The following is a 25,131-nucleotide window of genomic DNA, read 5'->3' on the forward strand; positions in this document are numbered from 1 at the left end:
CATGTGACCTAGAAAAGTGAAAAAAGCGCTGTGAAACATGGCCTTTTCAAATCGCCTGAAATACCACCTCATGCGAGTGTATAAACTTTTTGGCGATAAATGGGACACATTTTATATTCACAATTCAAATTTGCTGAATTTAAGGGTTAATGGAAACCCACCACATGACATACATCCAAAACTTGTGGGTGGATATGGAGTCATTCTCACAAAGAGACACTTAACTTCAGACAGACCACTGACCCTGAGTAAGTTTTACGTTTTATCCTGCACCAGCTGAAAGGACCTGGAAGACCAAAATGGCTCCAAGTGGATGTAAAACAAATGGCAATGAAAATGTTATTCATGCAGCTCTGGACCCTACCTCGCTCCAGGTACGACTAATTTGTTTGCAGCACGTAGATGCTCGAAATCATGGAATCTGCCCCAATGGTTGCATAGATTACTTTTCCCAAAAAATAATATGAATGAAAGCTGTACACAAAAGCAGTAGCTCACATAAATGTAAGACGCTGAATACATTTTCAACAAAATCTTTATCTGGTTTTTGATCTGACTCACATGTTTGTGTTTGCTGGGATTTAGGCCATCTCTAAGGACTTTCAGTTATAAGAAAGTATGTTTACATTGTGGTATGTCTACCTTTGTTCAAGCATAAAATCTGAACACTTTTGTCTGTGTATCCATATTGGATCCACAGATTCACAGGCCCGTCAGACAAACAGTGCCCCCCTGAGTTGGAAAGGGGTCACTGCTTTTGCTCATTGATCTGGGACTTTGGATTCTTTGTACTAAAAATGAAACATCTGCAAATCAAAATTAAAAGTATATGTAAATTATTTAAATTAAATACATTATAATAAAATAATAAAAATTATTTTATTATTATTATTCATTTTAAGTCACAACAGTTGCTGTGTATGAGAGTTCTCTCTACACATAGTTGCTTTCAAAGTTAAAAAAATTAAATAGAATTAGCATAACAGGTAATTCTAAACCAGGAAAACTTGGGATGCAATATTTGCACTGTTGATTCATTTATCAATTATTTTGTCAATTAATCAATTAGTCATTTGGTCTATAAAATGTCAGAAAATGGTGAAAAATATCAATCAGTGTTTTTCAGGGCCTGAGATGAGATTCTTTGATGTCTTGTTTTTTTCAGTTAAAGTCATATGTTTGATCATTCCTTTTGCTTTATGTTTTTCATTGTCTGTAAATGTTATTTTTTTTGTCTGCTTGTAATTTCAAAAGATTTTGACTGTTTTTTCTAAAAAGTGACTAAAACCAACTAGTTGATTAGTTAGATCAGTTGGTGATAAATGTAATAATTTACAACTAATTGATTAATCAATAATTGATGCAGCTCTAATAGTAACTCTGTTATATTTGTTTGAACTAAAGGCCCGCTCACTTTCTTTATCTGAAGCTTTGAGAAGTCTTCCTCAGCAGAGATTGCTCAGTAAACTCAAACACAACTTAAGGACAAATATTAATATTTCATTAAAATAATAACAAAATAATTTATTTGACATATTAGATGATCTGCTTTATTGCAGCAACAAGAAGACATAAATAATATGATAAACATGCTCTGATCCTATTTACTTGTGTGTTTCCTGCACACGGGACCGACTGTCAAAACGAAACCTCATCAGCCAGCAATTAAGAATGACAAAATCAGGGACAAACACGGAGTGAGCAGCAGTGTTTGCCGTGTTTGCTTTGTGGCTTTTGTCTGAGGCTTTCGTCACACAGCAATACAGAGAGCAAACTTGATGCGGCAGATGTCGGCTAAATCCGACCGTTCAAACACGCGTCTCTCCCTATTCATCTAAAATCAGGACTTGAGCTGCTCCTTTACTGAATATGTGCGGCTGAAGCAGGAAGTCAGTGATTGTTCTTCTATTATATTACACACACACAAACACACCAACGCTGGGGGGGAAGAGATGATCCGAGCCTTTGAAGCCTTTGTGTTTACACAGAGCAGCAATATGTTGTCATAGAACAATCATGGAAAGGCACTCTTAATCCTGGTGCTTCTCTGCACGACAGGCTCCTCCATTTAATTATGAGGAAAAGTCAGCGAGCGTTACAGGTGGATTTATTTGTCTAAACCAAACTGACAAATCACAAAGGGGCTCAGACCAGCAGAGGTTAATCTAATCATCTTTCATATAATTTAATTTAGAGGAACACAGCAGTCCTTTTACTGCAATAAAAGCAAATCATGCATCACATTTGTTGACTTTTTCAAATCATACCGTTGTAATGGACACCGAGATGCCAGTAGGAGCGAAATAATTGTTTTTGTAATTTTTTTAAGCAAAACATTCTCTGATTTCATGTTTTGTAAGAAAATTTTATGCTTTTCTTTGTCATCATAAATGATAATAAATTAACTGAATAATGACACACACACACACACACACACACACACACACACACACACACACAAAAAAAAAATAATTTTCTCAGATGCTACAGCAATATGAAAATGCATATGAAATGCTATTCTGATCACAAACTGTGTGCGGTGGCATATCCCCACCTACAGTGCAGGAAGTCAGGCAAATATCGCAGTAAGTGGGTGTTTAACGGGTAACACAGCCTGCAAGATAAATGCAAACACATTCAGTGGACCCTCACTGGATTACAAAGCTATTTACAGAGAAGTCCCCTGGTGTAATATATTTGGGGTCTTTCCAAAGCATGATCACCTCTGAACTATATATTTTACAGGACTGAAAGCGCTATTGAACTAGATCCTTCCAGACTCTTCCACGTTTTTCTGTGACCACGCAGAAGCGCTCTGGTTTAATCCTATTACATGTCAAGCACAAAGGGAGATAAGAGGTTTATGTTGGGGTTCCTTACAGACTGAATCTCTCTCCCTGTCCCCAGAGAGCGAGAGAGAGCTACATTTTTGGTCATTTTGATACCGGTGCTGACACTGGTTCTTACAGCTGCCGCAGCGCCTGTTAGGTAGCGCTGAGAATAAAGACATATTGATAATGGGATTGCCTACGAGGGCTGAGGGGATGCTTATGATGAACGAAGATGAGGTGAATGACCTAATCCACAGATGGGTGAGTCAACAATAGTCTATTACTGTCGTACAATTTATCTCCTGTCATAATGAAACTGTGGGGGACTTTTAACACTTTTATGAAATCAGCCACCGACTTTGATAAATGTGTTGCTGGCGTCAAAAGTCAACATGAACTGGATTACCTATCAAAATAAAAAAGGTGACAGGAAAGAGATTCTTTAGTTACAGCTGGTGTAGGCAGTTTTCTAGAAAAGGAAATACAAAATATTGCTATAATTTGTAAATATAGCCCTCCTCCTACAGCTCCCCCCTCTCCCCCTCAGTGTCTGACACTCTGAGTCAAGAGACTGGCACTTAGACTTAATACACAAATTTCCAATTAAATTCCATAATTTATTTATTTATTTTTTTTCAAATGTGCAATAAGGGGTTTTAAGGCACAATAATTCTCTATATCACTGCCTTTATGGCAATATTTGGCGCAATATTTCAACCACAACAAGCCTGAGTCAGAAGCCAAGCTGACATGCATAAGTTTTCTCACAGACCACTTTAATTATATTAGACTGAGAGATTATCATGGACATTTTTTGCCCCAAAAAGCTATTTTATACCAGAATTAAATATTTGTTTTATATGGTTTATGCCAAGAATGAAAATCTGCTTAAATATCAAGTGATGAAGGGTCGGGTGGCTCAGTGGATAAAGCAGGCACCCCATATACGAAGGCAGTGTCCTTGTCGCAGCAGCCGCAGGTTCGATTCCAGCTTGCGACCCTTTGCTTGATGTCATCCCCTCTCTCTCTCCCCCTTTCACGCTAGCAATCTTCTGTCCTATCTAATAAAGGCAAAAATGAATAATCTAAAAAAAAAATATCAAGTGATAACTAGCGTTTCCTGCCTCCATCTGACATTTAGCGAAATACTCCAGAAGACGATTTGAATCCAGAGGACTACCAGCAGTTCAAGAATTTGGGATCCACCTGTCTCACTCAGGGCGACAGTGCACAACTACTGAAATTTCTTCAGAATGAGAAAAACCAGGTATTTCTGCTCCGCCAGAAACACACCTGACAGACAGGTCTGCTCTTTCCTCGATCCTCACTCACAGTACTCACACCGTACACACATGAAGTGACCGTGTTAATCTGTCAAACGGCACAAACACACTGCAGCCTCCTGAGCAACAACAGCAGCAGACACTTCCTCGCTACCACACTACGCTTAACATTAACACGCAGCCACCGCTCTGCGCCGGCTGGCCTCCTGACCTGGAGGTGTGAGGAGGAAACAAGCAGATAGTCAGTCAGATTTCTCGCTCCACTGATAACCCTCTTCATTACTGCACTCCTCTAAGTGCCCTTGGTTGTCCCTTCTCTCTACGCTGTTCTGTGCAACGTACTTTCAGAAGCATGCATCCTTCCTCTGTCTGCGGCCGAAGCAATCTCAAGGGGCTCAAATGATCGATTATCAAATAAAAAATCCTTGACTTTGAGTTAGGGAAAAGAGAACAAACCTTGGACATGAAGGAGATACGTTTTACAGCTGGAGCATTAACAGCAGTGATACTCAACCTGCTTTGCCTGGGGGCCACTTTTGCAAAATGACAGGAGGCCAGGGGCCAGTCGCAGCAGCCCTGTATACGTTTCTAGGATTTAATGATTATTCTTGGATCTTAGGACATTTTTTCAGAATTTTCTAGACATTCTAGATTTTTTTTTAAAGATTTTAGGACATTTCTAAGATATCAGGGCATTTTTTGTGATACAAGGATATTTTATAGATTTTAGGACATTTGTAGTATTTTAGGACTTGTCTTGGATTTTAGGATGGGTTTGTTTTCGAATTTTAGGATATTTCTAGGATTTTAAGACATTTCTAGGATTTTAGGAAATTTCGATCATTTTAGGATGTCTTTTGGGAGTTAAGGGTGTTAGAGATTTTAAGTTAGTGCACACCAGTTCCAGTGAAATTGTCTACAAGTATACAATCAAATAATTATGAGTAATTAAGTTTCCAGTGATAAATGTATGATGAATGAGCATTTACTTTGTTTTAAATTTATTTTTATCTTTTAATTTCATTTTCCCTCCTACCAATTTATGCATAATTCTTCACTGGCAAGTTTTTGTAAATTATTGGGATATCAATATCCTTTTTTGTTTAGGGGGTTGTGAAGTCTATGGGCTGTGTTCTCATTGCACCTCTTGTAAATGAAGTGGTTAAAAAAGAGAAGAGAGAGAGAGAGAGTCTCGATCACTGCCAGGCTGCCATCACACATCTGACCAGGGTACGTACAAACGATTCATCGATACAATGAGACACGATGCTCTCTTTACATTAGAATTAATTTCTGATCTGTTTGTCTAGACTTGCAACCTGAATGAACTCCTGCATAGCCTGCTCCAGCTAATCGAAGACATCGATCCAGGAGCCATTTCTGAGACCATCTTAGCCGTTGCTCCACATGTGCAAACAGGTAACACAACTCTACCTCACATCCTCAACCTGCAGAGGAATAAAGCACCACAGTAACACTTTCTATGGAACCTGTAACTCCTAAAGTCCTTATAATGTTTTGTAGTACGTTATGACAATACTTGGTGAAGGTCATACGAGGTCAATATTACATTTACTCATAATCTTCAAGATACGTGAAAGACATTCATGCAAAAACCATCACACTTGTAATTCCTGAAGACTGCCAAGCAATTCTTATGATGCATGATTCAAGTGTTTTAACCCTTAACAATATTATTCCTTTTACAAAAATGATTTAATCCTTAATATTAATTGTTAACTATATAGGACAAAAGCTGCCACAAACAAATATAAATAAATGACTTGATAAATAATTTGATATGCATTTAAGCAGACCAAAAATATTAAAAATAAGTGTAGGCATTGATAAATATGATATAAACTGATATTTCTGTTTTAATGAGCTTCTATATTTAGTTATAAAATTCCCCTATTTAAGTACCTTCCAATTTTTTTTGATTAATTTTTTTTATTTATTATTTATTATTTGCATTTTCCTGCCTATTTATTTCTGTATTATTTTCTTTATGTGTCTTTATGCATTTCTTCCTCATATGAAAATGAGGGTGTTGTTATCTAAAATGTATTATTGGGTCAACTTTTCAGCTTTTTTGGGTACATTTAATGACATTAATTTTTTCATCTAGTCTATTTTTTTGTCAGCTTCTGTGCTACATAGTCTTAAGGGGAGGACAAAATAATAGAAACACCTGTCGATATACTGCAATTTTATTCGAAAGCAGCACAAACCTCACCCTCCAAAATGCTCATTATTTGAATCAACACCTTTCAACAAACAATAGACATTGTAATTCAAGGGAGAGGGTTTCCTGATCAAAAGGCCTTCGTCCTTGTAGATGTATTCATGGTCTACTCGTGAACAAGCAAATACAGACGGTTAAAAAAGTTGATGTTTGTCTCCCCCTGCTGTGCAGCTCTGCTAACTACAACCTTGTGTCTCAAAGTGCTGCTGCAGCTGGATGACAGAAAGGCAGTCGGAGTGGGTTTGGCTCTGACAGCCCTGCAGAAGCAGTTGTCCCGGCTGCCTGTGCCCTACACGCATCAGCAGGAGGAGGCTGATGAGCTCGGTGTGTGTCGCTGCTACAGCGCCTTGTCTGTGTTTACAAAACCATTCATCGAGGAGGTGAAGAGCAGAAATGGAAACTATCCTGTGTCCACTGAGGATGAGGAGCTAAGGACAGAGCTGCTCAAATTGTAGGTTTTTGTCTCTGGGTTAAAGGCAGGGTAACAGGATTTTATTTAATTATTATTTTAGATTTTTACCTTTTTTTTCTTCTATTCTTTTTTTTTTTTTAAACCATTTGATTAAATGTGTCAATTTTTGTTAATTTTAACCTGTTTTAGTTTCATGTTTTTTTTAGTTTTTCTTTAAGCTATACTAAAAAAATAATCTACCACTTATAATATTCATATTTCATATTAGGTTAAAATAATAATGTTAGCGTAAAACAATAATAACAAAAACAGTTGTAAGAGGTTTGGTTATGACTATTTGCAGCTGCATGAGGAGTTTGAGGGAGCCGTTGCTCGAGGCTGAACTGAACCGAAACAGAAAATCGGCACTGTGGCTTTTTGCAACAGAGATAATGGTAAAAGCGGGTTTTTCTTTTCTATCAATGGGAAAGCAGTGGAATAAAGGATGGTTAAATGTGACTTGGTCTCTACAGATCACGCTACCTGCAATCCACGAGTCCCTGTCAGAGCTCCTGTTCTTCAGCCCTCTGAAGAAAAGCACCCACACAGACGACAGTCAGTCGGTGGAGTCAAAAGCTTGTCTGGCTTATCTGCTGTTTGTCCAGCTCATCAACATCGACAGCTTTCCGGCAGTGTTCAGGTGAAATACTGAAAAGCTGTAAATGTGGACAGACTGCTGATGCACCGACAAACTATTTATACTGTTTTCTGCTGTCTCAGTCCCGAATTTGTTCTTCAGTGCAACATGGAGTACATCAATCAACTGCTCAGTAGGTATGCTGTCAGTGCAATATGAACAAAATGTAATCCTCCTTAAAAATGATTGTTCTCATAATGTAATCTTGTTTCTTTGACAGCAAGAAGGAATCGCACTTGCTCAAAGGACTGGTAAGGTCACATCAATGTGCAGACAAAGTCTGTGATAAGACAACACAAATAAAATTAGTGAAAGCCGAAAAGGAAATGTTCTAAAAATTAGCTTAGATGGATGATTATATATAATTCTTTTTTATTTTTACTTTTATTATCATCATTGTTTTTATTAATATTATTATTATTGTTCATTTTCTTGTATGTTTTTACTAATTTCTTGCTAATGTTTGGATCATTTCTTGTTAAGCGGCTCGTCACCCTCCAATGTTTTTGCAGAAATGAAGCCTATTGGATCAGGTTTTAGAGGGTTAATTATGCATTTTTTCTTAGGCACTGTATGAAAAAAGCCTGGAGAACGTGCAGGACAGCAGCCTTCCAGTGACTCTACAGGAACTGAGGAGCTTCTATAATGTACCACAGGTGAGACAAAAACGCCACCAGCCTCCGAATTACAGTCTGAAAAGCTGTAGCGAGAAGTCGTATATCAAAACATGAGCAGTTTACCTGCAGGACTCTGTTAGGGAGTTCATCAGGATAACAGATTTAATGAGCAATTACTTTTTAAGGGCGATGAGACTTCTGACTTAAACTGGTGACTGTATTTAAAACCAGATGTAGGATAAGGCATGCACATTTAAAACAGCAAACCACAAACAAAAACAACATGCTCTGTTGGTAATACTACCACTGCGATTACAATTATTCCAATCAAAGCCCTGTTGATCATGCTGACCTACACATCTAGCTGATTTAAATAAACTTTATTCACTAATCTTTGACCTGTGTTGTGGTGAATCTCAAAGAACCTGCGGCTACTTCTTACTGACTGCCCAATGAAGCATTTGGTGAGTAAGATAGAGTTATGCATCATGAGAGAAATGCATTCTGTGAAACACACAAATTTGTTGAATTTTCCTTTTTTTGCGATCACTGCTTCCCCAGAGAGAATCTGGACTTCAAGTTTTCCAGCTCTTCATCAATAAATTAGATGCTGAAGCAAAGCACAAGTTCTTCAGGTAAGACTGAAAATACCAAACATTCATGTGTGCCGATGATAGCACGCAGATTTCACTAACAAATGTCATCAGGATCTATTATATATTCATGGGATGCAATTCATATAAAATATTTACATTTCACATTTTTATATCATATTTTGAATACATTTTTCCTAGTTTAACCCTTAGGGACTGTTTGGTGCATTTTATGCTCTTTTCATTCTTCATTTTTGGATCATTTTGGCTATCTTCATACATATGCCATAAATTTTGGCAAGATCGTGTGTTTGTGTTTAATCTTGAAATTTGCAGCTCAGCTCTATATGATTGGAGACTTGATCTATGATCTACATGATTTTCTACTTTTAAATCAATAATATGCGCTTGGTCTGCTACACTGTTACACACGTTTGCATCATTTCATTTGAAAAGGATTTAATGATTCCTATATTTTTGATTTTTATTCTTCTTTTCTTTGCTGTACTCTTTCTCTGCAGCTACATCTTACTGATCAGACGTCTGTTAACAAAAGTCATGTTTTCTGCTGCAGGTGCATGTTAAAAACCAGCAACCATGCAGGAGTAGAGAGTCACATCGTAAAGAGCATCAGGAGGCAAGCTGAAATTTCTATGGAGGTGAGATTAAAAAAAAAGCTGTTTTCATGCACTGATAAGATCCTGCTTCTGTATTTGATGATTTTATTTGAAGGTGTTTTTTTACTCTCTTTCAGCCAGGTAATGCCAATAAATGGTTCCTGGGGGAGGAGTTCCTCTCATTGTTGGGACTGGTTTTTTGTTTGCCACAAGGTGCTGAGACAGATCTGCTGAACAGTATGGACAGGTAAGAAAAAAACAGACAAACAGGCCTGTTTATGTGTTACTTTTAAGTCTACACTCAGCATTTTACATTAACTACAGATAACATAGATTACATTTACTGTTTTCCAAAGACTGATACGGCTTTTGGCGATCTGAGTTTCAAAGTGTGGAACAACAAAGTCCTAAGTTTTTCAAATCTTGCATGTAGGGGCCTTTATTTTTGGTCAAATCACAAACCAAGTAAATGTGCGCTGTAGATATGCATCTCCTGTATGTTTCGGTTATGGAAGACAACAAAAATTTAGGCTGCATTTCATGTACTATGGAGCTACATTACTGTAGATTTAGATGTAAAAATCTACGTCACAATCAGCTAAAGCTCTAATTAAAGACCGACTTTTCCGGGTTTTTCCAAATGTAAACGGTCACTCAGACATTAGTAAAAAGCAGTGACATAGGTTAGAGCGCTGATATTAACCCTTTGAAACCTGCAACAATTGGCTTAATTTCTTTCAAAGACAGAGGAAAAAGGCAATGAGCAACAAAAGAAGAAAAAAAAAGCTGTCAGCCACCATGAATTCAACTTTAAGACAAAACGTGTGTAACTGTGAGAACCGGGACACTTTATCCAAACTGAGCCAATAAGCAATGCCCTGTCTCTGTTTATCCAGGATAATGGAGTGTCTGAATCTGCTACGCTACCTCTTCATCAGAGACAAAGAACTGAGGAGCAATGTAAGTCAGTCTAATTCAACACTCTCACTGCTCCTCTGCCAGCCAGCCTGGTTAATGCACAGCGCTGATCTGCTCCTCCTGCCTTCAGACAGATGTGTGGGAAGAGCTGTGCAGGATCAAAGATGAATACCTAAAAATGCTGCGCGTGTGTATCAGCATATCAAGAGGATATTATTCGGCTGAACTGAAGGCACTGCGGGAGGATCAAAAGCTAAAAGCAAAAGGTAGGCATTAGCTGCTAATCTGTGGAACAAAATGACATTGAAATAACCTTTGTGCAAGTGGTGGGACTATCTCAATTTTCCTCCCCAGAAGCCCGAGATGCTGCCAGATCCACCAGACTAGTTCAAAGCATTAAAGTGAAACATGAGAAAGTGTCTAATATGTCCCCAGAGGTCCAACATCAGGTACAGAAACTTTCTTTCCTATTAACCCTCAGGGACTGTTTGTTGCATTTACACGCTTTTCACTCTTCATTTTTTGATTCCTTTGGCTGTGTTTGTGCATATGGCATACATTTTGGCAAGACTGTCTTTTTATGTTTAATTTTGGGATTTCAAGCTCAGCTCCTACAATAAGTCTAAAATACATTGTGTGAACAAAATTGTTACATTCTTGCTGTTAAGAACATAAAATGTTCCATTGAAACCCATTCAAACTGCAGTTTTTGATCCCACGGCCATAAAATATAAAAACATGCATTGTATCATTTCTGGGTGTCATTCTGGGCTTTTGACTTGATATTTGTAATTTTGACTTTTTTCCATCTGATAGCATTTTTTTTTTACCATATTTGGCATATGGAGAAAATACATGCTATTTTCACTAGGTGACCTGTCACAGTCAATGTTGCTGCAAATCACTGACGCATCCCAGACTGAGATAAGAAAAAAGGAAAAAATCTACTTTGTATGTTATGTATCAGAATATCTATATATTTTTTTTTAAATCTAAAAACAGTGGCACCATGACATAACCCTGGCATTTAAAGGCTTAAAATTCTGAAAATGAATGAATATTTGATATTTATGATTAGGACTGATGTTGGTCAAGATTTACTCAATGAAAGTAGAAAATAATATTAATGTATAATATTTTTTAAAGCTTGATTTTGAAAAGGGCACTTTGTGCACAGAGGGATAAGAGTGTGCATATTATCACTTTGATTTTGACCTTTTGAGGAGTTGCAAGCTGATTATTGTCACGTGTGGCAGGTGTTGCAGAGCGCTTTGGTGACTTTTGACCTGATGGAGAGTCTTATCGTCCGTATTGAAGAGATCGCAGAGGAAAAGCAGAAGATCCTAAACTAATCGAGATCCTCACTTCAGATCGTTGTTATTTTCATAAACACTGCTTTAATTTACTGCTTTTATTTACTCTAATTTACTTGCAATATGATTGATAACAAAAACATGCATTGAATAAAATTATTTTTCTATGCCAAAGTTATTGTAAGAAATATTTAAAAAGTAGAAAAAAAAGTGCTAATATACTGAAAAACATCTTTTAAATTTGCTTTTGTATATTCACCAATAAAGCTTGTACTGGTTAGTGTTAAATAAAACAACAAAAGTGTTCAGTGTGTGAAAACGTGCTGGATCATATGCTTAGCTTTAGAGAGTGTCTCTCAGCATCTCCCACACAGGACTGCTTTCAACGATGTGACCTCGAGCCAGAGACATCCGGTCGCGGATGCTGTCCACGTGTGGCTTACTGGTGGCCTGCAGATAAATGAGCTGTGGCTTATTTCAAAGTGTTACAAGAGTAAAACAGCATGTCTTAGGCAATTTCCCCTTGGGAATCACTAAAATATTTCTGATTCTGATTCTAATTCATTATCCAGAATAACACAATGCTGCCTCAGTCTTTACCTTGGCAATTGTCAACATTCCTTTGACCATCTCTGCATTGTTTCGCACCGGCAGGATCCTGAGATTGCTGCCAAAGAATCTAAAAGAGAAAAAAGACAACTATCAGAAATCTAGGAATCACAATGCCTATGAAACATGCATGCTGGTCAAGCTAAATAAAGATAAGAACTTGGGGAGGTGACTGAATTCGTAAAGACATAACAGAGCCACTCATCTACCTGCGCTGAATCAGCGACAAGATTTCCAATTCCCTTTTCCCATTAAAGGGGGCATACAGAAGGAGGAAGCTGTTCCGGTGCACTTGCACAAAAGTCTTTATCCTCTCAATGAGTCCAGGTTCATCAAAATTCTCCAGGAGGTCTTGAGGGTCAACCAACAGAAATGCAGTTCCTGGGCAAGTAAATTATAAATGTTGATAACAGATTTTTTCATGACAGACTTTAAGGTATATTTGTGGTTTGTGTTTTCAAGTTAAGGATCCTCGAGCAGTCTATCAAAGTACAACTGTTTTTGTACAAAGATAATGTTGTTTAGCTAGGGGGGATGCAAATCTATCGTACTATTGTACTAAAAAAACAACTGCAAAGAAATAAATAAGACTACAAAAGATACACAAATAACAGAGACTTGCTAAAACAACCAAAGAGACATAAAACAACCACAAAGAAATAGAAAATAACCACAAAGAGACATAAAACAATCAGAGACATAAAATAACCACAGACAAAATAATTATGAAGGAAAGCAAATCTATCACACTAATTTAAAAAACACTGCAAACAGATGCAAAACAACTACAAAAAGCACACAAAATAATTCACTAAAAAAAAACCATAAAGAGACATAAAACAACCATAATTAGAAAAGAAACAAGAAGGAAGGGACACAAAGTTATCAAAAACAGTGACAAAACAACTTGTGGACACACCCATAAGGAGACACAAAATGACCACCAAGAGACATTATGATTACAAAGGCTGGCAAATCTATCACACTAATAAAAAGGAAAAACAACTGCAAAGAGATGCAAACAACTACAAAAAGGTACACAAAATAACAAAGACAAAGACACAAAGAGGTATAAAACAACCACAAAGAGACATAAAATAACCACAGAGATACATAAAACAAATTACAGAGACATGAAATAACCACAAACAGACATAAAATGACCACCAAGAGACATTAAAATAACTATGGAGGAAAGCAAATCTATCACACTAATAAAAAAAACTGCAAACAGATGTAAAACACCTCCAAAAGACACACAAAATAACTCACTTAAACAACCACAAAGAGACATAAAACAACCACAAAGACACATAAAACAACCACAAAGAGACATAAAATAACCACTAAGAGAAACAAAATGACCATAATGAGAAATAAAACTAGAAGCAAACAAGTTGATCAAAAACAGACCCCGGTGTCCATTGTCTCATAGTCTGCGTTTGGGTTACCTGTCATCATAAATACAGCAGGTGGTTTACCTGACAGGGGGAAAATGAAGGTTCCGGTCTCGACGCTGTCTGAAAACCGGATCCGGTGCTGCTGCGCGCTGAGCATCCTGTTTGTGTTGTGGTTCTGCTAAAACAAATAAAGATAATTTAATTAAAATAGCTTCCAAATGAGACTAAAGTTTGGAAACAGGATAAATAAGTGATATTTCAGCAGCCGTTTTCACCTTTAGCCACATTTTGGGTTTTCGTGTTAGCTTTTATGTTAAGCTAGCTAACGACAGATAGCTAGCAAACATTTTTCACGTTATTAAACGCAAAATGTTTAAAAGTTTGCTCTTACCTGGAGTGATGTGCTGACGATAATGGTTGTTTTCCACTGAGGAGCCGCTTCTTTGTGTGTTTCCATTACCTCCTGCTCGCTAAAAGGCAAATTAACGGTCTGAAAACGGCACCGTCACACCGAAACGACGGTTTGGGCTCGTTAGGCTAACGTCCTCGCGCTGCGAGCCGCCTTTGTACTTTGAACGCAGCACGAGCGTCAGTTTGTGACGTCATCAGAAACCCACGAGAGGCCGCTGTGGTTTAATTTAACACTTTATTGACTCTTCAGTGTTTTTAGTGGCTAAAAATTAAAAATTAAAAAAAAAACAAAAAAAAACTCTAAAATCAACGTTTTGTTGTTTGTTTTTTTTTCTTTGCAAAAAAAAATTCATTCGATTAATCGTCTTCTTTAGTTTTTTTTTTTTTTATCTTTTTATTAATTCAGTGTAAGTTGCCAGAGAGAGTTTGCTCATTTTAGTTTCATTTTCAGCATTTCTAAAATATTTGGTTACATGTTTGTTTTTTTACATATTTGTTATTTATCAGAAGGAATCGGGTGACACTTACAATATCTTTCAAGCGCTGAGGAGTAATGGGTGTTTTATTTTTTAGGCGTAGCAGAGGAACATTCAACTTTTAATGGTCATAGTTTTTATTTATTTAAAACATGATAGAGCCCCGAAACCCACCAGAGGTTTTGAAAAGCATGTTTTCGTTTTTTTAAAAAATAACTAAAAAACTACACCATTTTCACAGCCAGAAACTGTGAAATAATGTGGAGGAAGGCTCGTGCAGTCATTCAGGGAGGCAAAGGAAAAGTATTTGTAGCTTGATTTAACTAAAATGTTGTTTTTTTACATGTAGTTGTAGTTTAGATAATGGTATAATAACTTTGCCGTGGACACAGATATGCCTTTACTAGTTGAGCTAATTAACAGCAGCTGTTTGTGATTTCTTTATGATCAAATATTTGTCCACTTGTTCCTGTATAAACTCTTCATGGCAAAAACTACAACGTGTTGAGTAATTAACATTTCACGTGTCTCAGCAAGCCAGTGAGAAAATGTCAATGTCATTAATTACACCTGTGCAGACAGGTAAAATTACAGTAAAAAACTGAGCATAAATCAGTGTAGGATATGTCTTTGTTGCCCAGCCCAAAAGTAGATCCTCTGTGACTCGAGAGTGAGGACCACATTTCATTTGTTCAAGAAACACAAACCTTTATTTTCAGTATGACACTAAATGCAAGCCAGTTGGCTGATATTGTTTTGTCTTTAAGAAACTTCAGTCCACCATATAACCAGAAGACTGCCATGAGAAAGATTTCTTTTCTTACTCTATTCTTTTCTAGAGCGTCGAAGCAACATCAATGAAACAGTCAGACATAGAAAAATATCAGCATGCATAACAGCCCGTTTGTGCCAAGAAACCGTCCACTGAGGGCGTAATGAGGAATGCAAACAAGCTGCTGCAAAGTCCAGAGTTCTGCAGAGTCCAGAAAAGACATCAGGACAGAATGTGATATTAACTTTTAATAAATTAAGACAGAAGTTGATGTGAAGATGGCCAAAGTTCCCAGAGAAGGTGTCAACTGTCCCGCAGGCTCTCCTCTGTGCACTCAGTGATGTGTCTCCAGTTCCACGATGGTCCACTCCCCCTGCGGAGACGCAGCGTCCTCTGGGGAGAAGCTGGTTACTGTGATGCTGGTGGAGGAGTCCTCCATGGGCGAGATGAGCTCCGCCCAGCGTTTGAAGGTCTCCTTCTCCGGGGACAGGAAGGCCTGCGAGTCCAGGCAGTCGCGAGACAGCGACAGCGTCTGCTTGATAAGGTACTGGGCCAGGTTGAGCTCCTCGGGCACGGGGTTTATGACGCCCAGATTGGACTCGTGGTCTGAGAGGAGCTGCCTGAGCAGGCTCCAGTCCCGCTCCGCAAACTCATTGCTTTTGTCATCATTGTCCCCTTTTTGCTTTTCTTCCTCCGCCTGCAGTTTAACATTCCTGTCCCTGTCCGAGCAGTGCTCGAAGGCTTCTCCCACGTCCATCTCGTAAATAGGAGAGAGGGCTTTGGACGGCCGGCGGTCATGTTTGCAGGTTTGATCCAATCTGTCACAACCATTGTCCCCTAAAAACAATTGACAATACTGCAAAATGACAAAATGATTCACTCCTCCACACAGTTTCTTTTTTTTTTCATCTCAGAGACTAGTCGCTGCCTTCTACAATGAAACACTGAATGTTTCCTTTAATGCAACTGTGTCCTTCAGGAGATGCTCCACAGTGAAGTCAGGTGAGGACAGCACAGCACGAAACCAGAGACTCTGATGGTCTCATGATGGCTGGGTAAACTGCATTTTGAGAGTGCTAAGTTATACACACATCATGTAGGTGCAAGGCGTATATGAGGAAAAAAGTAACGCCTGCACACCTTATTCCATGTCACACAAGTTTAGTGAAGCACTGAAATTCAAAGATCTGGTTCAAACCCTGTTCAGCGCTAAAAAAAAAAACTTTCTGAAAGAAAGTTTACATAATTTGAGAGGAATTAGTTGTTAAAGAAACAATAAATGCAAAATATCATTGTTTTTCAGTCAAAGCAGTTAATTTATGGAGTGGGAAATTGAAAACATCTAGAACATTTAATGATTTTAAACTTTTTTAAAAACAATATATTAAAGCCATATGAGCTGGTAAAAAGAGAGAGGGAAACGGGCAATACGATACATGATAGGCAGGTTGCTTTTCAAAGTGCACTACAAAAACATAAGCTCTAAAAACAAGGAAAAAAAGCACTAAAATGGGTTAAATATTACTTAATAATAGAAAAATTATCTGGAAGGAAAACAGGAAAATTTCTCTTAAAATTTAACAAAAACTGTGCCACTGTCTCTTAGAATAAGGCTAAACGTTTGGGAATTTTCTGGGAAATATATCTTTTTTTTGGGAATTATATCTTTTTTTGAGGGATTTATATCTTTTTTTGGTCTTAATTCTTGTTTGATTATATCAAGGTTTGCATGGTGAAAATTGGGGCAAAAATGGGAAATATTAATGTTGAACTTGTTTTTATAAAATTGAAAAAAGGGCGGTAGGATTTGGTAAGTATTCACTTCCTCCTATTCCTTTCAGGGCATGAAATACTTCATTAAACTTGTGTAGCACGAAATACGTGTGCAGGCTTAACATTTTTTCTTCATGTACGCTGGTTAAACTGCAATACCAATTTCAAATTCATCGGTTTTTGATTCACCATCACTTCATATATGGATATCTGGGGTAAACAGTTGCCTTAAAGGCGATTACGCACATAGGAGCGCTAGTCTGAATGCATCTCTTTATCCACCGTTTCAAACAAAGTAAGCCATGCATTGCCAGCACCAGTGAGCTTTGCATTTGCAAGTAACAGTGATATGTTCTGAGATTTACATGCAGGTCTTTGAACGGGCAGACCTCATGAACAGACTGAAATATTGTCACAGAAACCTAAAAAAAATGCAAGCAACAGTGCTTTAGAAGCACAAAACGATGGCACACCACCATTGACATTCATCGTGTTTTTTCTGTTTTTAACAATTTTTAAAAAGGCAGAAGATGATCACTGTTTGGTATTGAAAACAAAATAATTTTATACATGTTTGCATGGGGATAGACCCTCAGTTATGGTGCAGCAGGATTTCTTTTTCTGAATATGATAGTGAAAAAAGAGAGACATGGCAGGACTATGAAAGCTGCTGTAGAGACACGTCACACACTTTACAGAGGAGGATACTGACACTACACACACCTACTGAACAGAAGCTTATAGACGAAAAAACACACATCTCTTTAAAAGTGGAAGTCTATGTATCGAGACATAACTCTACTGGGTATGACAAAAGGTAATGGATAATGAAAAAAATAATAATAAAAATAGAGGGGGATGACAAAATAATTTTAATAACATGCATGTGTGCAGTGCAAAAATTAAAAACAAACAAAAACTCAGGAACAGGTACATTCTCCAATAGAAATAAAGATAAACAGCAAGGAGATGCAAGGGGGGAAGTCCCCAGTATCACACACTTTTCTGAGAAGCAGTGGCAGTTTAGTGTCTTCTAGTTTGTACCCTCATTGTGTTTTTACCTTAATGTCAGGCAACAGAAATTTCAAAGAAATCATCACTAGATTTTAATTTACCTGAACACATTTTTAAAAAGGTGCTACATATGGCACTTTAACATCAACAAATCTCTCTAAATTTATTTTGAGCTGTTTGTACAATTACTGCAAACAGAGAGACCATCGCTGAGAGGTCGAGCAGCATCGGTGACGCTGCGCTGAATCGGACATAAGTGGGTATCAAAAGGTCCAAATTGTGTTTTTGTTCCTCAAAATGTTTCTTTTTCAAAACTGCAAAGGTTTAATAAATGAAAAGTCTAATGTATTTATGCTTTTAAATAAACCAAAAGGAAAAGCAACACTCTTAGCTGGTGCTGGTGTTTATGGGAAATTTAAACCCAATCACCTGAAAAAATGTTGGCATTGTTCATTTCTGCAAACCACAGATACATTTTATTTGTAAATTATGTAGATATAGGACATATTGAAACTTGTTTCTTTATATTTCAACATTGTGGTTAATGTGTGGTTAGATTTATGGTGATAAAAAGATCATATTTTGGATTAAATGCCCTGTTAGTGGCAAAATTTCCACTGCAAACGCAGCAATGTCTCATTTAAAACAACTGCTTTCTGTGTCACTTTCCTGGCAGGAAATGTAGCGATGTGTTGGTAAAAAACAGCCATTTTTTGAGACACTATCCTGGCTGGAAAAGCATGATGTCTTAGTAAAAAGACAACCACTTTTTTGGCACTGCCCTAACTGGAAACACAGCAACGTCTCATTAAAAAACAACTGCTTTCTGTGGCACAATCCCAGCAAAACACAGCGATGTGCTGGTTAAAACAACCGTTTTTCTTGACTCCATCTTTTGTGGAAACAAAGCTACAGGTTGCTTGAAAAAGAAAAACATTCAGAGGCTGCGAAGTTGCTTGAAGTGCAGCAAGAACTCAAAAATGCAACCGGTTTTGTTAATTGTTGGGTCTTGAACAGTGGTCTGCAATCTGGCAATGGTCTGGTCTAGGTGTCACGGTTTGCTCATATACTTTTGAAACATCGGTATGATACGTATAAAAAGATACAAATTTGTATGTTTTTATACGTATCATACATGATTGACATTTATGTCACGTGTCCATGGTTTGCAGAAGCATGTAGTCAAAACATCACCATTAGACATAAAATGATGTCAACAATGGTCCCTGTTCATAGTAATTATACTGACAAACCACAATTAATTTGGCAATGATGTATTGATGTTAAAATCATATTTAAAGCACCTTCCACTATGTCAAATCATCTGTGGCCCAAAAAGGCCAAAGTCTGTTCCACTGCAAAAAAGAAATGACAAAAATAATCAAAAAATCTTATTTTTATGTACATAAAAGTGCATTGGTATAACTATGTCACAGGCCTTGTCACAAGGCAGATTTCTTTTCGACAGATACAATTCTATGATCAGTCTTAGTGAAATGTACACTGCTTTCCCCTTTTTTCTGCGTAAACTGCGGCCTAAACGCCCCTCGCTAAAGGTAGTTCAGTTGTTTCAAATGTACACTTAAGTTATGATGAGACCAATCACCATCTTTTAAAAGGATATGGATGTTGCAAATTCAAATTTACAACGGCTACACGATCGATGGGTTGAAATGAGTGGAAGCTTCAGCTATGAAAATATGATGATTTCATTTGAATTTTTAATTATTTGCTGCACTATATCCTTTTATTGTGAAAGAGGGATAGGTGCATGTTGGATGTGGGTAAGGTCTGGGAATCAGAGCAGAGGAGAATGAATCTTGCAGGGATAAACTATACCTTTTACTGATGAGTTTGGGGGTAAGAGATGGCTTTGGGGGTCTAGGAAGGGTCCGAGGATCATACATTACCTGCTGGAGATTGTGCAGCATGTACAGGAGAGTCCCCTGTCAGCTGAGGATCATTTAAGTCTAGATGTAAATCAGCTTTCTTGCTTTCTGAGGGCTGATTTTTGCGCGGCGCTCCGTTGTATTGTTCGGTGTGCCGCAGATCCAGGTGGCACGGGCGCTCCTGAGGAGGGAGGTCTCTGGTGTCGGCATCCAGAGGAGGGCTGCTGGACTTCACTCCATCGACGTGGTTGCTCTCCTCCTGCACGGGCTCCTCGAGCTCCGTTAGGAAGACGGATGATTTTTCTTCCTGTTCGTCGTCGTGTTTGGCATCTGCACTTTCGGGATGGCACGGCAGGTGGTTCTGCTGGTCACCAGAGGGGGCACAATTAGACTGAGGGGCTGTGGAGTCAGACTCGAAAACGTCACAGGGAGTCACAACGTCGTCTGGCTGTTGAGGCGGAGTTTGAGCGCCACCCTCTTCTGATCCCAACTCCTCGCACTCGTCGACAGAGAGCAACACTGAGCGACGGAAGTTAGATGTTGACTGATAGTCGGGCTGCTCGTTCTCCTGGTCCACACCTTCGTCATCGAACGCAAGGTTGACGATCCCCTGATAGTGCGGCGAAGGCTCAGTCGGCGGCGGAGCTTGGCCTGGAATCACCTCAACTTCTGACCTCTCATCCTCCGTCGCCTCCTCGTCCTCGTCCTCCTCCTCTGAGGAGAACAGCTGTGGGTCGGGGACGCTTTTTACAGTCACAGTGGCCTCGACCTCCGAGTGCTCCTCCTCCACAGCGACCTCGTCTCTGTGCAACCAGGAGCGAGGACGCTGCTGTCTTACTCCCTCCTCCTCACTGGTGGTCTCCGCTTCCCGTCCACGCAGCCGCACCTCCACCCTCAACCCAGCGCCGCCCTCGTACATCTTTAACTCCTCGGGGGTGCTCGTGTCGCTGCTGCTGCGGCCCAGGAAGTCGTGACAGCGCATGGTGCCGCACTTGGACACCCCTCTGTCGTTGGAGCAGTCGTCATCCTGCGAGCCTCCCGCGTCGTAGTCCTCCGAGCGGGGCTTGATGTCGTCAGAGGAAGTGGTGTGCGTGCTGCCGGTCTCGGACTCAGGGCTGACCTGATGGTGGATGCCGCTCCAGGAGTCCTCGATGGGAGTGTCAGTGCTTCCCATGCTGCAGGGGGTGTCTGCAGGGCGTTCAGTGTCTCTCGGGGAATTTGGGGAGCTGACCTCGTGAACTTGGGCTCCGCTGATGTGAGCGGCGATGACACCGCTCGGGGACTGTTTTGTTTTAGTCCCTTCGGTCTGTTTGCAAGTGTCTGCATTAGCGGGTTTGACCTGGGGGGCGCTGTCGGCTGCTGGTGCACTGTTTGTGTTTTCTGTCTGTGTTTCAGCCGTCTGGAGACTCTCCTTCGGGCTCGATTCTAGCTGAAGGCTGAGTGAATCTCCTTCGCCCTGGCTCGCTGGCTCTGCTGCAGGCTGCAGCGTTACCTCTGTGCTATCTTTATCACCAGCGCTCTCAGTTGGAGCCGTTTTACAGTCTGAATTTTTACCGTTTGCTACTTCTTTTGCTTTACTTCCAGATTTCTTGGAGGCAGCTGCGGTTTTGGAAGCCCCTCCAGACTTTGGAGAAGCTTTCTCCGTAGATAATTCAGTAGTACTTTTGGGCTTTGGTCCAGACTTGGCAGCGACTGCGCTAGATTGCTTGGTGGGGGCCGAGGAGGCTTTTGGTGGTTTAGCACTGGATTTAGTCGAGGCTCCAGTCGCCGGAGCGGGCTTTGTGATCTTCTTTTTAGGAACTTCACTGGCTGCTTTGTCTGGAGCCGAAGATTTCAGCCCCTCCTTGCCGTCTTCTTTCCTCGGGGACGCTGGCTTTTTCATGGAGGGTCCGTGCTTAGAGACTAAACCAAAGACAGAACAATACGTTAGTGCACAGCTGCAGGATAGTGGCATACATGTGCAGACTTTGAACATCTCACCATGGTGCTCTGGTGTGCCTCGTCCCTTGGTTTCTGCTCTGGCTGCTGCGCCTCCAGTAGACGTTTTCTCTGAAGCACCAGTCTTGGCTTTGACACTTTCTCTCACACTTGACTTATTGGTAGGACTGTGATTGGTGAAAAAAAACAGGAGAAACCATAAAACAACAGTGACCACAGATGCTTTAAACACAACATCCCCAGTAAGTTTTTAACAACATGGAATATTTCAAAAAAATATGATCAATCTGAACTTTTAAGAACAAAGTGACAATTTTACAAGGCTTCATCTCTTCACAGTTCACGCCTGGAAGAGATGAAGCCTCTCTTCTTGGAAGGATATTTCATAATTTTGGAGTGCAGTTAACAAAAAGCTGTGCTATTTTCTTGTGTGTATAAATGTGTGTATTTACAAACTCAGCAGCAAAAGATCTGAGAGCTCGTGAAGGATTTAAACGACAGAGTCTGTAATGTAGACTGGTCCCAAACCATTTAAAACCTGAGCAAACTGGCTTAATTTCTCTCAGTAACATGGAAGAAAGGCAATGATAAGAAATGGCCCCAAAATAATTAAGAAATTAGTAAAAAGTTACAATAAAATGACCAGAAAAAAGCAAAAAAAAAAAAAATTAAAAAAACAAAAACAAACAGACAATTACTCCAAGAATGTGTGACAAAAATAAAGCAAAAAAAAAAAATAAACATTTAATAACATAATTTTAAGTATATTATTTTACCAATTATATATTTCTGGAATTCTTTTTCCTTTTTAGGATAATATATAGTTTCCCCACAGCTAATTTTTCATCTTTTACTCCTCTCAGGTTTCAGAGGTTTAAACGCTTGTGAATGGCATCTGAACGCAGGAAGACACACGGGTGTTGGTTCTAAAGGGTTAAAACTTGTTCATTTTATGTCTTGTATATTTTGTTCTGCTGCCCTGTGAAGCAGTTCCTAACACTGTTTTTGAAAAGTGCTCTATAAATAAACATTATTATTAGCATTATTATAATAATGTCTGGCTCACATCATCGTTCAAACATGTTTCTGAGGAGAGTTTCAGGGAAAGTGAAATAGTTAAGTAATATTTAGCACCAGCAGGAGGCAGCAAAGTTTTTTCTCCCATTTTGTCAAGGAGGAGCCTCTGAGACATGAGCTGACTATCAAAGGTATTGCCAGTTGGTACTTGTGTCCTTGAGATGAATATTTTACCGTTTTTTTAACAAAATATATCTGCAGGACCAAGAGAACAGGGAGCACATTTTTTACAGTTTGAGATTTGCTCTGTGCCAAAGGTGGATGGATTTTTTTTTATTACCGGACATCTTAGTGAATTTATCCAGTTAAGTTTTAAAGAATTGACTTTAGATTGTGATGATAGTTGATGATATGATCGGTCTGGTTTAAAAAATACTTTTTGGTCTCACGATCTATATTTAGGTTAGAGGGGAGTTCAATATTTTCATTTATACAGCTAACTGCAGCAGACTAAAGCACACAAATCCATAGAAATTAAATTTTGATACTGTATAGATAATCTGTTAACTGTACCATCTGTTTCTTTACAAAAGCAGGCTTTCCAGAGATTCAGCCACGACGTGTTGTGTTAGGCTAGCAGCTATTTATTGGCTCGCTTACATGGTTGCTTTCCAGGGAGACTGTTAAATATTGATGTGCTCCCAGGACAGATGGAGTTTGGATGCTGCAGTTTGTAAAAACGGATATTTTTAACATCTTTGAAGGACAGATGAGAGGCTTGTCAGAAAACGCTTCACAGCTGCTTTTAACCTTCTGACAGCTGCATGTGGCCTAAAAAAAACAAGCAGGTGATGCTGCGCTGCATCACTCAGCTTAATTGACCCACATTTACATCCCTGAACATGCACTGTGAGGTGCGTTTGTTTTGTTTCCAAGGTCCTGAATGCTTGAAGCTAATGGAGTTGAGTATATTGGCATTGAGCTCATATTGCAACCTGGTCATGTTAAAAATGCAGTGAGGATGCAAACACTCATCAAAGCTGTATTGACTGCAGTGTGACCCCATGCAAACACTAAAAAATGTCAGTTTCTCTCTTTAGGTTACTGAAACATTTTTGCAAGTTCCAAGTCAAGTTCCAGGCCCCCAAACCACAAGTCCTTAAAGGCCAAACTTGTCATTTCTGTTGTCATTTAAATGCAGCCTCGACCGCTTCCCTGTGGTATTTGGGCATTTGACATATAACATAATACTGGAGGACTGAGAGTCCAAGTGGTCGGCAAAATTATGTTTATCCGTGTAAGAAATGAGAAAAACCTAAAGAGGGTGGTTTTGCTGAGTTTTGTTTATCTATAATTGTATAATGCTCTTACATTAATGTTGGCTTGTACAGGTCATTATTAAAAACCAAAGTGCTCACTGCCAACTTTCTACCTAAACCCTTATAGAGAATCTCCAAAAACTTTAAACTTGAAAAACTTTTACATTTTTTTTAAAGGCTTTTACCACCAAATTGGATTCACCTTACGGGAAGTCGACATCACTTAGAGCCTTTAAACATTACATCTTGCATTTCACTGAACACACAAGAGACAATGACAAAGCACACTGATAAGCACCAGAACGTTTAAGATGAAGCTCACCTGCTGATCTTTGCTGTGTCTGTTTTCTGCTGAGGTTTTGTCAGTGGGGATTTGTTCACCGCCTTCGCCTGGTGTTTGGGCTTTGCGCCTAAAACACAGAAAATAAACCGCATGCATAGCTGTTGTAAATTAATGTTTGTCAGGGCAGACAGTTTAAATAAGAATAAACCAAGCAAACTTCAATGTAGAAGAGATACATACTATAGCAGGTTAGTGTAATGTGCTGTTAGTGTGTGAGCTCATATCACAGACGTATAGTAAGCCACTTTCAGGGTGGCATTCAGTGACACATGCTGCGCTCATACTGGCAGGATAGGCAGCTGAGAGCCAGTTTTGCCATATTTTCTAATGCAGCATACCCACTGCATGGTCGGGCACGGCTCCACTCACTCGGAGCCACTCTGTTTTGGTTTTCCACTGGCAAAAGTTGTGGATAGTATCTGGTACTTTAACCTTGGGCAAGGTTCAGAGCATGCTGAGACAAAAATATGAGTTAAAACAGTGCAAACCACTGAATGGTCAGAAAGAATAGGCTCTTGCATGACAAGACATCCTGCACAAACCCGACATTTTTAAATAGCCAAACTGCTGCCAATAGCATTGCAACTTTTTATTCTCTTAATCCAGATTTTTTAGCGCCCAGTAGCTCATGCCCCATGTACAAAGGCAACGCCCTTGCTGCAGCG

At 39.1% G+C, this 25,131-nt stretch overlaps 3 protein-coding genes across 5 annotated transcripts in view; 1 reads left to right on the top strand and 2 right to left on the bottom strand.

The window, feature by feature from the left end:
• The first annotated feature begins 3,050 nt into the window (after nucleotides 1–3,050).
• On the top strand, nucleotides 3,051–11,544 carry LOC121941283 (glomulin-like). The gene is made up of 18 exons (XM_042484041.1): nucleotides 3,051–3,092; nucleotides 3,973–4,098; nucleotides 5,222–5,344; nucleotides 5,425–5,533; nucleotides 6,561–6,810; nucleotides 7,115–7,205; nucleotides 7,284–7,450; nucleotides 7,531–7,584; nucleotides 7,668–7,698; nucleotides 8,014–8,103; nucleotides 8,487–8,528; nucleotides 8,626–8,699; nucleotides 9,232–9,316; nucleotides 9,412–9,521; nucleotides 10,171–10,234; nucleotides 10,323–10,458; nucleotides 10,547–10,641; nucleotides 11,449–11,544. Exons 1-18 carry the CDS (start codon nucleotides 3,051–3,053, stop codon nucleotides 11,542–11,544), a joined length of 1,785 nt encoding a protein of 594 aa, XP_042339975.1.
• Nucleotides 11,545–11,823: 279 nt separating this feature from the next.
• Nucleotides 11,824–14,097, bottom strand: LOC121941284 (protein SPO16 homolog). 2 transcript variants are annotated; one of them, XM_042484044.1, is made up of 5 exons: nucleotides 13,906–14,097; nucleotides 13,596–13,689; nucleotides 12,324–12,495; nucleotides 12,106–12,184; nucleotides 11,824–11,955 (listed from the first exon to the last, which is right to left on the bottom strand). In XM_042484044.1, the coding sequence occupies exons 1-5, from the start codon at nucleotides 13,969–13,971 to the stop codon at nucleotides 11,848–11,850; spliced, it is 519 nt and encodes a 172-aa protein (XP_042339978.1). In that variant the 5' UTR covers nucleotides 13,972–14,097; the 3' UTR covers nucleotides 11,824–11,847. The 2 variants fall into 2 exon arrangements, with proteins under 2 accessions (XP_042339978.1, XP_042339977.1); XM_042484043.1 differs by having other exon boundaries at nucleotides 13,596–13,692.
• A 995-nt stretch (nucleotides 14,098–15,092) lies between these two features.
• btbd8 (BTB domain containing 8) overlaps nucleotides 15,093–25,131 on the bottom strand; it is a 34,431-nt gene continuing 24,392 nt past the window's right edge. For both annotated transcript variants that reach the window (XM_042483734.1, XM_042483735.1), the window contains 4 exons: nucleotides 24,446–24,533; nucleotides 21,830–21,954; nucleotides 19,871–21,751; nucleotides 15,093–16,010 (listed from right to left, as the gene is read on the bottom strand). In XM_042483734.1, coding sequence (XP_042339668.1) covers nucleotides 15,508–16,010; nucleotides 19,871–21,751; nucleotides 21,830–21,954; nucleotides 24,446–24,533 — 2,597 coding nt within the window. In that variant the 3' untranslated portion in view covers nucleotides 15,093–15,507. The remainder of the gene's footprint in view (nucleotides 16,011–19,870; nucleotides 21,752–21,829; nucleotides 21,955–24,445; nucleotides 24,534–25,131) is intronic.

Source organism: Plectropomus leopardus, chromosome 3 (assembly GCF_008729295.1).
Source record: "Plectropomus leopardus isolate mb chromosome 3, YSFRI_Pleo_2.0, whole genome shotgun sequence".
Taxonomy (NCBI): Eukaryota; Metazoa; Chordata; class Actinopteri; order Perciformes; family Serranidae; genus Plectropomus; species Plectropomus leopardus.